The sequence below is a fragment of the Larus michahellis genome, chromosome 5, assembly GCF_964199755.1.
Source record: "Larus michahellis chromosome 5, bLarMic1.1, whole genome shotgun sequence".
In the NCBI taxonomy this organism is placed as follows: Eukaryota; Metazoa; Chordata; class Aves; order Charadriiformes; family Laridae; genus Larus; species Larus michahellis.
The window spans coordinates 48,572,939-48,590,993 of record NC_133900.1 but is presented as its reverse complement, the minus strand read 5'-3'; the positions used below and the strand labels follow the sequence as shown (position 1 = coordinate 48,590,993).

Here is an 18,055-nt window from a genome sequence, read left to right as displayed (position 1 = left end):
GGCTGTTTAAGTTTTACCTACTTCTTGCAACCCCACATTCCAAGTTATGGAACAATACAGAGTTTGCAAAAAATATATAGAACAATTAAAAGGAATTAACGTATAACCTGCTGCCATCTATGAGCAGAGTTCTGAAAGTAAGTTTCAAAAAGCCTGTTGCTTCCCTGGAGTTAACAGCAAAACACTAGTCAAAACCAAAAAGAAATGCAATAGTATTTAAGTACTCTTACACACAGATTTAAGAAACAACAACTGAAAAAGCTACATGTGTTCAATCTGTATACTTGGTCTCTCTTTAAGGGCCAAACTTCGATCAAAATCTGACTGCAATCCCTAAAAACAGTAAACATGGCTAAACATAGATAAACCCATACAAAGTTTTTGCACTATGAGAGCACATGAAACACTACTCAGAACTGCCCACAGTTCTGGTCAAAGACCCAGTGTTACAACAATGCTATGTGGGCTTGAGTGTATTTTTAAAGGGAGACAGTACTGACATTAAGCTGCAAGCCAGTGGAAACATCCAATAAAAAGTATTCAAGTGTTAAACTCCTCTCTCCTCCCCACAAGAATGCCAGAGAAACTAACGGAAAGAAAACGAGACACAATTTTCCATGGCCCTCTTGGGGTACAATGTAAAAAGCTGAACTGACGTTTTTAAAACAAAAACACAGCCTTTATTGGGATGATACTGCCTTTGCCTTTCTGGGGTGTCTGTCATCACCAGCTCTTTATTGAGTACTGCTATTTGGGGTCTGCTCTGGTCTCTGTACATGGCAGGAAATGCTTACCTCTCTCTGTGCTTTTCTGGCTTGTTTCTCTTCTAATTTCCTCTGCTTCTTTGCTCCAATTTTCCCAGACACTTGAAATTCTGGCACCTCCTCAGCATCATCTTCCTCTGCAACATTGTATAAATGACAATTTTTAAATCATCTGTAAAAAGTCCCTTCGAGAAACTTCAATACTTCCTAGGAAAGCAGCAGCGGATGAAAAGGAGACACATACATTTCAGACAAGACCTATTAGATGGAAAAAGGCAAAAAAAACGCAAACCACACAGGACTGCTAAAGCCAAAGAGTAGAAGTAACAAAGCAAACACACTCAAGTGAAGCCAGAGGTAAAAATTTACTTCATCTATTGAAGGAAGACTTTTCATAAACATTTCCTGCTTTCCACAATTAAAAGACATACTTTCTCTTATACATAAAATGTGACAATCGTTGTCATTACATAACTGCTTAACACTAACCTGCAGAGACTTTCTTCTCAGTTACCTTTAAGCTTAGCACAACAGACATCCATTCAAAAAGTAGGATTCAGAGGCATACCACTCATCCCCTGGTTCTACCCCAGTATAACTAACCTTTAATGGAATCATAGAATCATAGAATCGTTGAGGTTGGAAGGGACCTTTAAGATCATCGAGTCCAACCTTTAGCCTACCCTGACAAGAGCCACTTCTAAACCATGTCCCTAAGTGCCCCATCTACCCTTTTTTTAAACACCTCCAGGGATGGTGAATCCACCACCTCCCTGGGCAGCCTATTCCAATGTTTAATAACCCTTTCAGTGAAAAAATGTCTCCTAATATCTAATCTAAACCTCCCCTGACGTAACTTGAACCCGTTTCCCCTTGTCCTATCACTTGTCACCAGGGAGAAGAGGTCAGCCCCCATCTCTCTACAACCTCCTTTCAGGTAGTTGTAGAGGGTGATAAGGTCTCCCCTCAGCCTCCTCTTCTCCAGGCTAAACAACCCCAGCTCCCTCAGTCGTTCTTCATAAGGTTTGTATGAGGAGGAAGAAAAAAAAAAAAATCCCTGCAATGCAAGTCTTGGGCCTGACTGGAATGGAACTACATGTGAATAGTTCCCTGTTGTACGACAATTGGTTGTTTGGAACGATGATTTCTGCAACTGTGAAATATGAAAGCGTCATGCTTAAACGATGTGCAAACACATTATATTCCTGCTCACCCAGGGGCTAAAACAGACTAAAGAGCTTTTAAAAAGTGCCATTTCCTCCGTCTTCCCCTGGACCAATGTTCTCATGAACATCTGGCCACTTCATTTGCTAATCTAAATTAGTCCTTGATCCTACAACATAAGTACCGTGGATTGACCCCAACACTCAAAAAGAAATCATTAGCTCACTTCATGAAACACTACACAATATATAGAGATTCATGTGTCTGAATCAGATGTCAGAATCAAAAAGAAAGATCTTTATTGCATGGATCCCTTTTTTTGGGAAACTAATTTACACTTTGAGCATCCACAGAGCTGTTATGCTTGATGCTGACTTCAGATCCACACGCTTGAAGTCCATCGGGTAATCTGAAGAATGGCACAGCCAGCTCCTGCAATTTTCCTGACTTGCAGTGTTTACCTAGGGAGGGAGAAGTGTGCAGGGGAAGTTCTTCCTCAGTTAAGTTTTAGCCCTCGTCGTTGGCGGGGGGGAAAAACCCCACACAATTCCCTATTCCCACAACCCCTGAGCCCTTGGTTTCTAAGGCAGGGCTAACAAGAAGAAAAAGCCCATCCCGTTTGATAACGACCTTCATGAGAGCCCGCAGCAGTTGTGCTTGGAGCTGACTGTACTGTGGCAATCACCAGAACTGGTTTGATAGGCTGCAGCAGGATATTTTCTGTAGGGAGCTCTCTCCAGAGAGCTTGGTCCCCTTTTTTGGGAACCCAAAAAAGCTGCTGTTAAAGGAGCATATGGATGAACAAGACTTGCCCTTCTTTTACATGTAGAATTAGGTTTGAAACACTCTTGTTTTACTAATTGCAATACACAATATGGTACTATGGTTAAGCCACTGAGACACATCATCAGAAACGAATGTAATTGAGAGCTGCGTAGGTGGCTCTCAAATAACTTATCTGTTTTCGGGACATAGAAGTTAATATGAGGCAGGCTTGCTGAACTGGGCTTCAGAGAATTACTGGTATCTGATTACCAAGATCACCAAAAGGGGTTCCCCCTTCCTACAACACAAACAAAGAGAGCAACAGGGGACAGTCAGACTTGACACAGTTGCTTCTACAATTTTGCTGAAGCTTAAAATAACTTTATTTATTTTTTAAATACTAGGCCAAGGGGAGTTCCAAACACAATGGGTGAGCAACCCAGCATTAGCAGTTATTACTCCAAACTTAACAGTTCAATACTGGTATTATTCTTTAGAAAATTATTTCTGGAAAACATCACAAGTATAAAACACCATCTATGACACTATTCAACCTGAGGCTCTGAGTGCTTCTCAGATTTCATCTATATTCAGAGTACCTGAGCCAGAAGTCAGGCAGAAGTCTAGAAAGGCTTTTAAAGCCTCTTTCTAGTTCTGGATCAAACATGCCTTTGTTCAGCAGCCTTTGCTTTCCTCCTGTTTGAAGTATCTGATGTGATGGTCCCCTAAGTACAATTTCCTCCAAGCTTTTTCTACTGCATGGAGTTACATCCAACAAGAGACAGAGACAGCATTACAGAGACAGCGTTACAGAGACAGCGTTGCAGACACAGCCCGTGATTCAGCAGAGCATTAAAGGTCAACAGTGCACTAAACCTGGGTGCAATTAGTATGTGCTAAATAAACCTGAACATGCTGACAAGAATATAAGCACATGGTAAAAGGATTTGCTGGATCAATTGGTTATTATAGCAGAATAGCTGCACCATTTTTTTTCCACATAAAGAAGCTATCGTTTCAGCAGCTTTTAACAATCACTTTTTACATGCTCATAGCTGTCAACACTAGTAGACCTCATGGGGTGGGGGTCAGTCCATGGGAACATGCACTCCATCTGCCCCTGTGCTTCAGATGTGATGCAAGACAATTTAATTGTGCTCACTTGTTGTGAAAGCAGTTTATTATCACCCAAAGCACTAGGGTTGGCCAGCATACTTGGTTGGGAAGCCTAACATCAGCCATCATTGCATTGTTGAAGCTGAAAATGTATATTTGTTGAAAGCTGAAAATGTATATATGATGTTCTGTGGTCCTCTCTCTGTTCAGTTTATCTGAAGTCTTAAAACGTGGCAGCTCTGTGACGTACGAAGGATTGTGTCAGGAAAGGGAGAGAAGTTTAGTGCTCCAAACGTGACAAGCCGTTTTTCAGTAGTGATTTTCCCTAACTGCTCACAGTACCACAGGACATGAAAGTCCTGTTCCCACCTCACAATATGGTGCTGATAAAGAACACCAAACCTCAAGGTACATAGGATCATCTTCACCTGAACTGCTTGGATGTGACATAATGAGACTGCTTTCAACTAGTCACAACCCTACCATCGTGTTCTGGTCCATCTTTTACAGAGTCCAACATAAATATACCAACACTTCCAGAGCTTGCAAAGCATTCCTACCAGCCTCCAGCTCTAAAAGGCAGAAAGCAGGAATTGTCTGACTTACAGTGGTGCTTTCACACCACTTTACATATTCTGCTTTACACAAACATGGGCTTTACTGAGCTAGACAGCTGAGAGGTAGTTTCAGGGAACCTTAGCTTTTCCTTAACATTTTGAACATACTGAAAGGCAGGACAACAGGAATCAGTTAATGGTCACACAGAGGTTTGAAACTCTTGAAATTTACACAGTACTTTTTAAAAACACTTCCCAATACCATTAGAAAGTGTGCTGGAACGCTGATGTTCTCTATCAGGACAGGAATTTACCAGCTACTGTGTGCAGAATATGCAAAAAATCCAAATGAAATAACCTGCATCACATATTTTAGTTGCCCTTGTCATCTGTGTCAAAGGGTCCCCCTTGCTTCTTCTTAAGTTTTGGAAGTGAAGCAAATGGATTCCCATCCATGAAAAAGGATGCAAGCTGCGCATGTGCTTACTCACAAAAAGCCTTTTGTGCATGGCCAGCTGCTTTATTTACTATTTATGCAGCACCTAACAAAAGGAGTAAGAGAAAAGGGAGTAAGACGTCAGGCAAAACAAACAGTTCTTCCTAAAGGCAGAAGACAGATGTGTGTTATTAACACTGAATAGATGTATGACACCAGCCACTGAAAAGGAATGGGTCCACCATATGGAAAGGTGTGGGCATTCATGAGTAACACATCCCTGCAGTGGTACAATCCTAAAAATTTTTTTTTTTATTTTCTTTTTTTAATTTGGTAGGTATCCAGTTTATGAACCAAACAAGACATTGGCTTATTAATCTGAAGCCACAAAATCACCCTACAGTTAGGACAGAAAAAGGTCACCAAACAAAGGACATTAGCCCTTTTGAGCAGAAGTCAAGTGACTTGAAGTTTTTTCTTGAATAAAGCCATATGGCATAACTGAGAAACCACACACCTACCTCTTCCACATACAGTCTGTGCTTGAAATGTCTCAAGGGCAGACACACATTGTGGATACTTTGATAACACTAAAGTCACTTTCTATATAAACAGTAGCAAGTCTAAATTAATTTTTGATTCACTAGTTAGGATATTAGTAGTCAAAGTTTAACTGTACTAGAAAGGTTTTCCTATTGATTAAGCATTAAAATTATTTCAATACTACTTCAATTAGTATAGCTGTATTACCAGCTGTTTAACAAGAACAGCATGGGACCATGTCAAAGTTTCTAAGTTTACACATTTTCCAGATCTTTTGGTATACCAAAGTATGGCGAGATGGAATGTTACATGTGAGGTGGAGTCTGCTTAGAAAAAGTGCTTCTTATTCTGAGAAATTTCAGCACACACACATTGTTCTCTAAGTTATGCACAGTAACCACCACTGAATGGGGATAAAAAAAATTACAATTATTTTTTTTTACTATTTTTCCCCAAAACTTGCAGAAAACACTCATGCAAGATTTTTTTAGATGCAGGATTTGAATGCTGGACTTAGACACTACACAAAGCAACAATGGGTATTTTAACATGCCCAATTATTGTATTTCTTAAAACTTCTAAAAACCTTTTTTGTCTGTTTTGCGATTTCTTCCTCAATAGTGATTAACACTGATGAAGAAAAACATGATATCTCCAAGTCTTGCCAAGAAAAAGAGGAGGTGAATTTATGATTTAATTTATGTTAGAATCATTAACTTTTTGTTATCGTGTTTTATTTTACAAGCTAGAGCACTCAGACTGTCAAAAGCTGTTGGCTTTATTGTTACTGATTTTGTGGAAGTAAATTTAACCCAATGTTCACTGTACCAGACATTCCTACACCTGTGCTCAGATGTACAATGCTAAACGCTCAGAAAAAAGGCATGCAGATGTTGGGATATTTAACCTTTTGGAGTTATATGCTGCTGCCAAAAGTAGATAGCCTATAGTTTGTACCAGTTCAGCATAAAGGTCATTGGCAAAACCAGATTATTTCTCTGATGCCGTCCTTACTTTCTGTTTGTTAAAAAAAACAACCAACAAAGTCACATTTTTGGCAACAATTTTTGCAACAAGTTAGAGAGGTCAATGGTTTGTAGGATGTGGAAGTGAGCATCTTTCAAAATTAAACCCTTGAAAATATTCCCTGGAAACGTACTGGGCTGCTCAGGCTCTTCTGGCATGACCTTCTCCTTTTGCCTTGTTTCTTTCTCTATCTAAATCAGCCTCACCCACAACACCCACCAAAGCCTTCTACCCAGAGGGTTGCCCAGTGGTCCTTGTTTTGCTTGGTGGTTTGGAGATTGCTCTCCTTTCTTAGAGAAGTCTGTTTCTTTATAACTACCCTAAATCATGGTGTGGTGACACCCATCAGTTTCAGACAACAAAGAAGGCACCCCCTCAGATCAACAGCACCAAGTTTTGGTCCAAGACACCACTCCAAGTGACAGAAAACCTGCACTGCAAAACCTGTGTCCTATTCACTGACTGACAGAACAATCCTGGAAAAGGCACTTTGCCTGTGCACGCCTCTATCTCCCTGCAAACTCTTTGTATTGTGTGCTGAGGCAGGCAGGTTTTCTCACTACATGTTTGTACAAAGTCACTTTCAGAAATAACGTATAATAGTTCTTCAAGCAAACAGACATTAGCTTCAGATAGTCATCCTCATTTTTACCACAGTGGGATCAAGATGACCTAACCATGTTTGCCATTATAAGTTCATCCCCACAAGTTCCTTGTCACTTGATAGGAAATTACAGTACTACAGCCTTTACGCAAACATCAGATTGGCTGGGCCACTTTCTGCTCCAAGAAGCAAAAAAATGTAGCGTCAAGAGAAGTACCTACTTCACTGCAGAGTGTTTTGCAGTGTTCAAGGCACAATGAGAAGGTTTGGAAGAGCAAGCTCAACTCAAGAATTGGACAACTGCTTTTTCTGCACATAACCAGCACCTAAGTAAAAGCTCTCAACAAAACATCTTTACATGTACCCAAAGGTGATCAAAGTCCAAGTCGATGCACTCAGAGCATCAGTCAGGCAAAAACAAGAGCCAAAGAGACCCTCCTCAGTCAACAAATAAACGGGATCTGAAACTGGAAAATGGCTAGTGCTATTTATTCACACTACTCCATGCCCTAAACAACCCTCAACCCAACTCTGGTTTATCCCCTTTCCCCAGCTTTCTCCCACTGCTTTGCTTGGCCTCTCTGCCCTACATGATTAATGCCTGAAATCCACACACATTTATGCCTTGCAGCGAGTTTATTTTCATCTTGGCTGTAGCTAGCCCCACAAAGCCACTTCTGTCTGGGTTCAATTTAAATTAAGATACAACAGAGCTAATTAAGTCTGCTAGCTGGGATATCAGAAGCAACCTAACCACATGAATACAGAACTCTCCTTCCAGACAGAAAGGCATAGGCACTCTGCTACAATGTGCAGAGCAGATGTCCTCTGAGGCGCACAGACTTTAACAACAGTTGCCTAGATTGCACTGCACTGCATGAAAGACAGTAGTGTTATGACTAGAATTATGTTGGGCAATATAAGCCAACCAAACCCATTTTTCTAAAGCCAGCCTGGAATTCACGCTGGTGGAACACAGCTCAGGGGTCCCAGTCATTTTGAGAATTACTTTGTCACCAATCAAAAATATCTCCCCAGCAATCTTTGGTCATCAGAGGATATTAATAGATGTTGATACTCTCGTAACAGATGACCTCCTTTGAGTACTCAACTAACCACTGAAAAACGTTACTCAGGCAAACCGAGCCAGCGTAGGCACCTGGCTAGCGAGCCTGCCCCCACAGTACAGCACAGCCCACATGGAACCCATGAATAAGGAACCTACGTACGTGGCGTGGGTTGCAGTTCTGGTAGGAAAGTTGAGGCATTTAGTGCTTCACTCTTTATTTTCTGTCTGTGCCAATCTGCAAGTAATTTAGGTGTCTTACTACACCTCACTGAGCTAAAGAAAGAATTAGAACCTCATTTAGCTCCACTGGCAATGGGTGGAGATTTGAGTATTCAAAATAATAGTCTACTATCTTTGTCTGCATTAAATGACTCCTTATCCAGACTTGCAAGTAAATAAGATTATGATTTCAACTACAGAAAGGACAACTGAAAGTTGTTAAGGTTCTGATCCTAGTGCCACTTTGTTTTGGGGTTTTTTTCCCACCATTACTCTGCGAAAGATTTGAGTACTGGCACAATACGACAGCTTAGCATAGGCAGCAGAAACTGCGCACTACTATTTCACCCTTGAAGCTTTCTTTCTCATTCTGGAATTGAAATCTGATTGTTAGATGGAAAACAGAAAACCCTCATGCTAACCACAGCTCCAAAGCCTGCGAGTGTTACTTTGAGACCATTTCACAGAGTCAGCAAAACTGGCTCCCGACAGGCAGAATACTTTGGTGGTAACAACGGTTCCTACCTGACTCCACTTCTTTGTCTGTAAGGGTAACATAGATATGGCCAGGGCATCCTCATGCCCTTCCCAAATTCAGGGCTAGACATCTTGCAGCAATGGGTTGGTGTTATGCCTACACCGAACTGTGGCAGAAGTCAGAGTGACACAGAGCAGGATCAGGTAGCTTTGCCCAAAGCTAAATACAGGCCCAGAGTGGAAATTCCACACACAGATCAGAAACTTACTAGTAAAACATTTTAGCAAATTTAACAATATTTTAACAATGAAAAAAAAATAATCCACTTCAGTTGCAGATGTTCAGAAGCCTTCTAAAGCAACAAGAGCCTTTACAAGTCAAGACTGAAGAAACCAGACTGGCTTGTTTTCAGTGTTTCTGTCTATGCTGCCAAATAACTTTGCTTTTCAGCACTGGGTGCCCCAACTGGTCCTGCATTGCCTGGGACTGTACATCACTGTATGCATTCTGGGCTCTCTTTCCATGGGAGTCAACTAATTTTTATAACACAAAAACTCTGCTGTGGGGATAACTTGCTATTTCAACAGGTTCAAATGGAGGCAGTAATTACACAAAACTGCTCTATATTGCAATGACACAGAGATAAAAGCATATGGCCCCACACAAAGGAGACAAATCCAAGAGGAGATTCCAGGCCTATGCCACACACCCTCAAACTGAGCTTCAAAACATGTAACACATCCTTCTCTAAGAAGAAAAAAACCCAAACCCCACAGTAATACCTGTAGCTCAGGGCCAGGCTAAGGGCTTTGCAGCACAGACAGAGCCAGTCCATGACAGGGGTGGCTGGTGGGGCTAATCCCAATACGGCCACTAGTCACTCCACACCTCAACACTGGGGAACCAGGGACAGACGCTTCTCTCCACAGCTACACGGCTGAAGTCTATGCTCAGTCTCCAAAGGCTTTGATGTTACTGTTGTGCAGCAGTGCTTAGGCACTTGGATAGACCATCCCAGAATATGATTAAAAACACATAAAGCAGCACAGAACAGAAGCTAAGAGCCAGAAGTTTTTTTAATTTCAAAAAGAAATTTAAAAACCCCAAATAAAACAGGGACGTAAATTTCAAAGAAAACTTCACCCAAGAGCCACAGCACTTGCATCTGATGTACAGTAAGCTGCAAAAGAATTATTTATAAAGCTCAACGACACAGATTCTTCTATTGCTAAAGCGACAAAGTAAGATAAGCCATTTGCTTTGACAGCTTCACTGTTGGCCTTTGGCGTTGAAACTTTTGATGTCTAGAGTTTAAAGTGAAAGATTTTTAGATTCCATTTTCTTTCCAGGATGTTATCACATGAAAAGAAATAACCAAAGTTGAAAAGTTCAGACCTGTCAACTTTGCATTTGTGAAACTGTGAAACTTAATTAGCTTAAATGACACGTTTACCTGCAAAAGTGAGCACAAGACAAGAAAAGCTGAAGAAAGTGCAACTAGCCCCTCATCAAGGCATCACACAGATGTTTGCTCAGTTTCTCACCTACTGCAGACCAAAAAGACACCTCGCTCTCCACTGCAAACTTAAGTGAAGCAAAGCCCGCTTTCATCAATACTTCAACAGAAACCCTGAACGCTTAACCCACAATCTGAAAGTACAAGGAATCCAGTTAGGGGAATCATGGTGATATAATCTCTTTAGTAATAAAGATAATAGTGTGTGAAGTTTCACCAGCAAAGGGAGTGAGGATTGCAGGGTGTAAAAAGATGTTATTTATCACCATATTCTTGTCTATAACCACACCACAGAAGTATAGCTATTAACTGTAGATCTAGCATAGGAACAGAGGACTTGTGGTCAGCACCCTGCTGACAGTAAAACAAAATGCTACAGTCTGTGGTGATCTCCAGCTAAATGTCTTGATTCCCATCACCACCTGGATGGCTTCTCGGAAAGAAAACTCCAGATTTTGGAGAGATTACTTTGGGAATTAATGCTTCCCACTGATCTGCAAGAAACCAATGTTTTACTACAGTTCATTATTCTAGTGCAAGGTGCAGATTCTGTTTACGCGAATTTAACCCACGTGGCTAAGGGCGAAATACAAAAGGCGGTTTCTGGGAAGAATATGTTGTGATGTGCTATTGGCACAACATACTGCCTCAATTCACCACAGAAGGAGGTAGACGCTTCAGTTAAAGGTAAGTGACATCTAGAGACAATTGATGAAGTACGGAGAAAAGCTGGACACTCAAATAGATTACAGTCAAGCTGTAAATAATTCACAGTCAGCGAAACTGAAAAACTTTCTTCAGGAGCCAACTGCATCCCTTCACCAACCTTAACATTTGCTCTTAAGGTTCATTTCAGTGTCTGCAAGATGAAGTGAAGCAAACATTACCTTCTACCCAGTCTTCCACCTGCTGTGCTCTCCTCTGGGCCATCATCCGATTTCCCATGTTTCTCCGGCGCCTTGGCATCCCATCTCCCCGCTCTTCAGCATGGGGCCGAGGCCTGGCGACTGCTGCTGCCGCCACATTTTGCTGGTGTTCCTCATCAGCTGCAAAAGGGAAATATAACTGATGAGAGATTTGCTTGCCATCTCTGCTTGCTGCAGTTGTCCTTTTGCTAGTCAACTTTTGCAATCAGAGGTGCAATACCAGTGCTGTTTTCCAAATGACAGAATGCCTCCCCACTCTCATGTGTTTTTATTCCCCTGCACAGTAGCAGATATGTGCAAGTTACCTTCCCATCATTAAGCAGGATCATATACTGGAACATCCTTATTCACGCACAGTGTTCTGTACAATGGAAATTTTATTCTGACAGCAGTCTCTTTTGCAATAACATACAGATCATTTTAAAGAAAAAGCTATAGCTATGTGCTGCTAATATTATTTGATATGACAGAGCCCCCACAAAAAAAAAAAAAACACAACAAAAAATCACCACACCATGATACAAAGACCACTCCCACAAAGTGCTCAAAAAATATTCTTACTTAATCTAATAATTTAAGATAATGATAGTCTGTTTTTCCCTTCCACCAGAAAACAATTCCCTTTATCTGGCAGGACTAGTCTAATAATTTCTGAGTTTCCACAAGGCAAGGACTCAGAAGTACTCCTTTTCCATTCTAAAGTAGTCTTGGGGTTTTTTTAATTTTTATTTTGTACTTGGATAACTTAGAAGTAGATTCATCCAAATTCAAACTTCAGAGCACATATGTTTCAGAATGCAATATGTAAATTGTTATACCTGAATCAAAACCTGAATAGCAAACATGGATTACAAATTACAAATTATAGCTGTAATATACACAGGGTAACCTCATTCTAACATGCTGATTTAAACTGCTTCCCAACAAACACACACACAGGGGAAGACGGAGCCCAAAGATCACTGCAGCTCTCACTGCCATCCTCTCTGAATATGCTACAGTTACTAATTAAGATCTGACAAGTGAGGAATATTGTAACAGAGGAACAGCCGGGACACAGCATGGGAGCAAGCAACTGACCGGTGGGCTCATTTCAGAAGTTCTCCATAGAAAACCCTCCCCAGGTTTTTCTTTTGAGACCTTCATGATCCTGTTGCTATCATCTATGGTAGTCATGCCAAAACAATCAGATAACGGTAAAATATCATCATCCTTAATACCTGCTTTGCATATTCTGTTGATAAGCATAAGCGATATTTTTGTATGTTGTTACTTGCTCGATCCTGCAAAGTATTAAATAGTATGTCTTAATTCAGGTAAATATTCAAATGGTCTCATGGAAAGCTGCAGAACTGTTTATTTACTTAAACTCAGGACACGCTTTTTTTTGTGCTTTGCTGGATTATATAGTATCCCAGCAGGAGCACAAAATGCTTTCCACAGTCTATCAAGCCTCCAGCATCCTCTGATCCAAACAATGCCTTCCTAAAAAACCTACTATTAGCATATCTATAATCAGAAAATAAGATTCGTTATGACTACATCTACATGACGATCAAAGGTGTGCTTGCAGCTCATCTCAATATACCTCAACTAGCTTTAAAGCAGGTAACTTTGGTACTGATAACAATATAGCTGCAGCTGCACTGTTTGCATAGGCTGCAAAACAGTAATCTGGGGAAGCATTTGGCCAGCAAAGCCATCAGCAGTTCAGGATTGCTGCAACAATGATGTTAGCAGTCCCCCAGCAAACTCCAGCGCTAACACGCACCGTGACATTTTGAATTGAGTCACTGCACTATCGCACTGCTGTCACCCTCTTGTTCTCATCCACTCTGTGAGCCAAAACAGGTCTATGATAAATTACAGAGTGTAGGCTCCAAGGATCCAATCATTTTGCTTCAAGGCTTGCCCAGTATTACTTATAGCATAATAATGCTTATTTTGAACGCTACAGAACATGCTATAGGATATACTGCAAAGGCAGAGCAGCAGATCACTTATTGGGACACTACTAAATGCCGGAAATACTTAGTCTGCAAAAAGACTTTCTATACAAATGCAGTATTTCTCTAAATAAGTTCTTGAAATACACTGCAATTCAAACGTTAGCATCCCTTTCACCTGAAAGCTTCTGTGTGTCTACCTCAATAAATTCCAAAGGTGGTCCTGCACAGCATATCAGCTGTGAAGTTCTAGTGCTCATTCATTCCGGGGCTTGGTTTTGGTTCCCATTATCCTGCAAAACAAAGACTGTTTTGCATTTTGTGAAAGAGGATTCTATTTATAAGCCATGTATTAATTTCAAACCCAGGTGCTTAACCCTCCCAGAGACAAACGTGTGAACCAAGCTACCCTGATTTCTCAATTTAATTCTCTACAGGAGACGCAGTGATTCCTCAAAGTTGACCAGTGCTAAGAGGGCTCAGAAAGTAGTAAAAACCCCACCCAAACCCAACCGATATCATGGTCAAACACAGAAGGCAGTTGTTGGACAATAGTTTGGACACATCTCCAAAACATTCAGACAAACAATTGAAGACACCTAGACACTATGGGTTGTCATTTAGTAGGAAAAGATATGCCCTAATATAGCTTTTTTCTTCTTCTCTCCCCTATAGCTTCTATTTGCAAAGCATTCAGCTGGACAGTAATTAGAAAAACATGAATGTTAGTCCTTGCATTTCTTCCCATCCTTCACGGGGGGGAGGAGAAAAGAATCATTTACTCTGCCTGTAACACACTTATACTTGGTTGGTTCTTCAGGGTCAACAATTTGTCTATGTGGTTCAAGACACATCATTTATTCCAGTATCTAGAAAGCCAGACATGCCCTCTCTTCTTCTGAATGGGAAGTATCATAGATTGAATAGAGCTGCACATGGAGGGTTCTGACTGGTGGTTTCAAAGAATACAGAGGATACACTTAAAAACCCTCTTGCTCTTACTCTTGAAACTGGATTAACTGTCAGGTTTGAGATCAAGAATAATCTTCTCTGGGGTCTGTGTTTTTTTACATCTCCTCTGCAGCCCAGGGCGTGGTTTGGCGACTGCACTTATCTGAATACATCTCTTTTTCCTGTCACTGCAGACGTCTCAGACGTAAGTGGCACCCCAGGCTAGCCAGTCCATGCAGAGATTAGTCACAAAAGGACTAATGAGACTTGATATAGAAACATCTGAGTGAAACTTAATGACAAACATTACATAGGTGAGACAAGTGATCCATTAGTTGCTGATGGTTTGCAGAATGGCAGGCCAGAATAAATTAATTAGATAAAGCCCTCAAATTAACAGGCAATACAAGCAAAAAAAATTAAACAGATGTCTGGAAAATGGACACAGGCTTAGTTTGTATTTTAAGCTGTATGTTCTCCAGTTTCTGACTCAGCCTTTCAAAAACCAGGAAATATCTGGAGACAGCAGGTTTACTGCCGTGCTGAGAGAGCAGCTCTGCCTCTGCATTTTCAGAAACATCAGCATGGTGCAGAGGCAGCAATGGAGATTATTTCATCTGACTTGTCAGTCAGCACACAGCAGCAACTGTGAAACTCCAGTTGTACTGTCAGAGCTCCTTCCGCAAGAGAAACGGAGCAGAACTCCGCTCTGAAAGAGGAGCTCTTTCCTAAACTGGATGTGAAGCACCATTGTTGCGTGAAGCACAAAGAATACTATGAAATCTTTCAGAGACCAGACTTCTTAGGACCTAATTTTACATCCCCCAGGTAGAAATCTGCTCCTTTACAAAGCTTTGCAAACTTCCACTTGCTCAGAGCAAAGACATTTTTTCTTGCAAAGCAATCCTTTGTCTATCACAGCACATTATCATCAGTTATATCAGATAAGCAAGTCCATCAGGGTAACACCTGGGCTGGCAAGTTTTGAGGCGGTCCAGCAAGACACAGCTACTAGTTCATGAGCTCCCTCGTTCTGCACCGATGCGAAGATAGCTCCACCTACTGCACCCTCACATGTTAGTGGTACTTCCCACCACACTGGCAGCATCCAGCATCTTCTACCTTCATGCTAACCTAACCCATGAAATTCAACGAGAAAGCGATTCAAAACGCAACAGGTGGAAGTATGCTTGGCTTCCCTGAGGAGGTGCTTTTGCCCAGCACAGCTTATCACATCAGGGCTTGTTCACAAATAGACATGCCAAACATGTATGTTTGTTTTTTGTTTTTTTTTCCTGTTCTCAGCAGAACAAGTCCAGGCATGATCTTGCTGGAAACACCTTGCTGCTCCAAGTTACCTTTCAAAGGAAATACAAAGTTACAGGATTTACCTCTTGTGATCCTTAGCTCCCTTCATTACCTAAGGGAGTCAAGTCTTCAACATTTTTCCCAAAAGAGGGCATGAAAAGAAACTGCTGCCCCAATCCCCAGACTTTAACAAGAAGAGGTGAGAGCTACCACCAGTTCTCTAGGTGAGATGTCCCTGGTTTCAAGTCCTTTCTGTGGGACAACAGAGATTTACTAGCAGAATTGCAGCAGCTTCCATTTTCCACATAAGAAAAAGGAACAGGAAAGAAAATTCCTGTTTAAGACCAAATTTTGCAAATCTTAAATACACCACAGCCCCAATGGTTCTGAAAAATAATTTCTGTTGTGAAAGGAGAACAAAGTCATCCTCACAATATGGAATTCTGTAAAGGACCTAATATACTGATTTCTGTCATTATAAAGGCAGAAATTATCTTAAAACCACAATAAAAAAAAGGCAAAACTAATATGTAAGTGTCAAAAAGATGGCATTGAAAGAGGCTTCAAAGTGATTAAATGATCCTGAATGTAAACTAACCTTAACCAAGCTGTTCAAAAACAGCTTTAAAGCTTTTTGAGAATTCAGACCGTTTAGAACAACTGTGGGCTTCAAATTAGTTAGAACTTTTTACACTTGAAAAGAAAAAGAAACCCTCACAAGCCCCAAAGTCCCTGATTTACCTAAGTCATGATACAAGTCAAGTTCAGGAAACGATGTATTTCCAGCAGTCTCATTTCTCTGGGACATGCACTCATTTTTTACGAAAAGCTTTAACTAACTAGGAATCTGACAAAATTTCATCAGTTTCCAAGCTGTTGAGAAAGATTTAGACCAGGTCTATACATGAGAACGTGTGAGAGAACCATGTTGGAAAACTTAATTATTATCAGAAAAAATTGCTTTTAACACAAAGTCCTTACCCAGCATACACTCTTGCACTATCATGACTGTGTTTATACTAGAGGGGCTTTCTTCTGTCTTCACAAAAATTATCAAAGCTACCTCCCTCCTCAAAAATACAACAGACAAAATACAACATACAAAAATATCCTCAAAAATACAACAGACAAAATACCTTCCTCCTCAAATAAAACAACAAAAACACCCCAACAACCCCCCCCCCCCCCCAACCCCAAAACCTGGAACTGGTGGTGTTACATTGACAAAGCTTAAGTGTTTGTCCTGGCTAAACATCTGACTTTGAGACCAACAGATAAACAACCTCTACTTTGAAAAACTCAACAAGTTTGTTAAGTTCACAGCCACATCTGATTTCTTCCTGTAACGTTCAGCTCGCACCCACACAAGGTCTCTTCCACCACGGTTTCACGCTGCCACAACTGCTGGTCAGCAATACAACAGAGAGAGGCAGAAGGGCTGGAAGTGCTGTATCATCTACCCGCTCCCAGAACGGGACTGCGCAGCACGGCACCTACACCTGGCAAGGCCGGCAAGCCCTCACAGCGCTGGGCCAGGTGGAAAAGGCGGAGAAGCGGGCAATTTCTGTGAGAGGCCGGTAAAGCAGGCTGTCAGAGGCAGGAAAGGGGCCGGCCTGCCTGCCTTTCAGGTCTGACGGGAACATTAAGGGGTCGCTACCCGCGACCTGCCAGAAGACCGCCTGTCAGCCAGGCTGGGCCGTCACCTCGCGCATTTCGCTCCCCGTTTCGCAGAAGGAGCGTCGGGGACACCTTCCCTCCGCCCACCCGGTACGACAGCTGGAACCCAGACAGACTTTCCCCAACCACAGCAAACCCGGCGCCCCCCACCCTGGCACCGCCTCAAGCCGGCAACCGGGCCCGGGTTCCGGCCAACAGCAGGCCTCGCCGCCGCCTGGGGCTGCCACCCCGGGGCCTGAGTGGCGACCCCGGCGGGCGGAGGGAAGGGCAGGACACCAGGGATCCCGAGGGAACCCAGGGGCCCCCTGCCCCCATTGCGGTTCACCCCCAGGGGAAGGCCTAAGGCAAGGCGCCCCCACCCCGGTTTCCATGGAGACGCGCCCCCCCGCCCCGGGCCCCCGCCCCTCCCCCGCGCGGCCGTTGAGGGCGGGGGCGGGCCGGGCTGGGCAGCAGCCACCGCGGAGGAGGGGGGGAGGCCTAGGCGAGCCGTGACCCACCTGCCCTCGCCTGGCCACGGAGGCGGGTGGCGAAGAAGAGGAGGACGGCAAGAAGCACGGCGACAGCGGCGAGCAGCGCCGCGTCCATCCTCCCTCCTGGCCCCGCCCACACCGGCCTTGGGGGGAGGGGGGCAGCACTTGGTATGTCCCGCCTTTCCCCGCCGCAAGGCCCCCGAGCGACGGGCTGCCCGCTGGTTGCCTGCAGCGGGGCGGCACTGAGGCGGGCTCGGCGGCGCCGGGCCGGCGCGGCGGCGGGCAGCCCTCTCGAGGTGGGGGCCTGGCGGCGAGGCGCGGTCGTGAGGGAGCGCTGCCCCCGAGGCGGGTACAGAGGGAGGTCGGGGGGTTTGGCCTGGTTGTCGGTGCGCTCGGGAGGGAAGTTGAGGGGAGGAATTAAGAACTGTGAGGCAAAACTGCCCCTGAGCGCGGCGCCGTCGGGCCTGGCCGTTGGGGGCCGTTGCTGAGACGTTTCCTGCCGCAGCGTCGTGGGGTGGGC

General features: G+C 43.0%; 1 protein-coding gene across 1 annotated transcript in view; it reads right to left on the bottom strand.

Moving 5' to 3' along the window:
- The window catches only part of DDRGK1 (DDRGK domain containing 1), a 39,860-nt gene extending 22,139 nt beyond the window's left edge, over positions 1–17,721 (bottom strand). Inside the window, exons 1-3 of the mRNA XM_074587206.1 lie at positions 17,563–17,721; positions 11,145–11,303; positions 795–901 (exon numbers count right to left, since the gene is read on the bottom strand). Of these exons, the coding sequence (XP_074443307.1) occupies positions 795–901; positions 11,145–11,303; positions 17,563–17,650 (354 nt within the window). The 5' untranslated portion in view covers positions 17,651–17,721. The remainder of the gene's footprint in view (positions 1–794; positions 902–11,144; positions 11,304–17,562) is intronic.
- Positions 17,722–18,055: the final 334 nt, after the last annotated feature.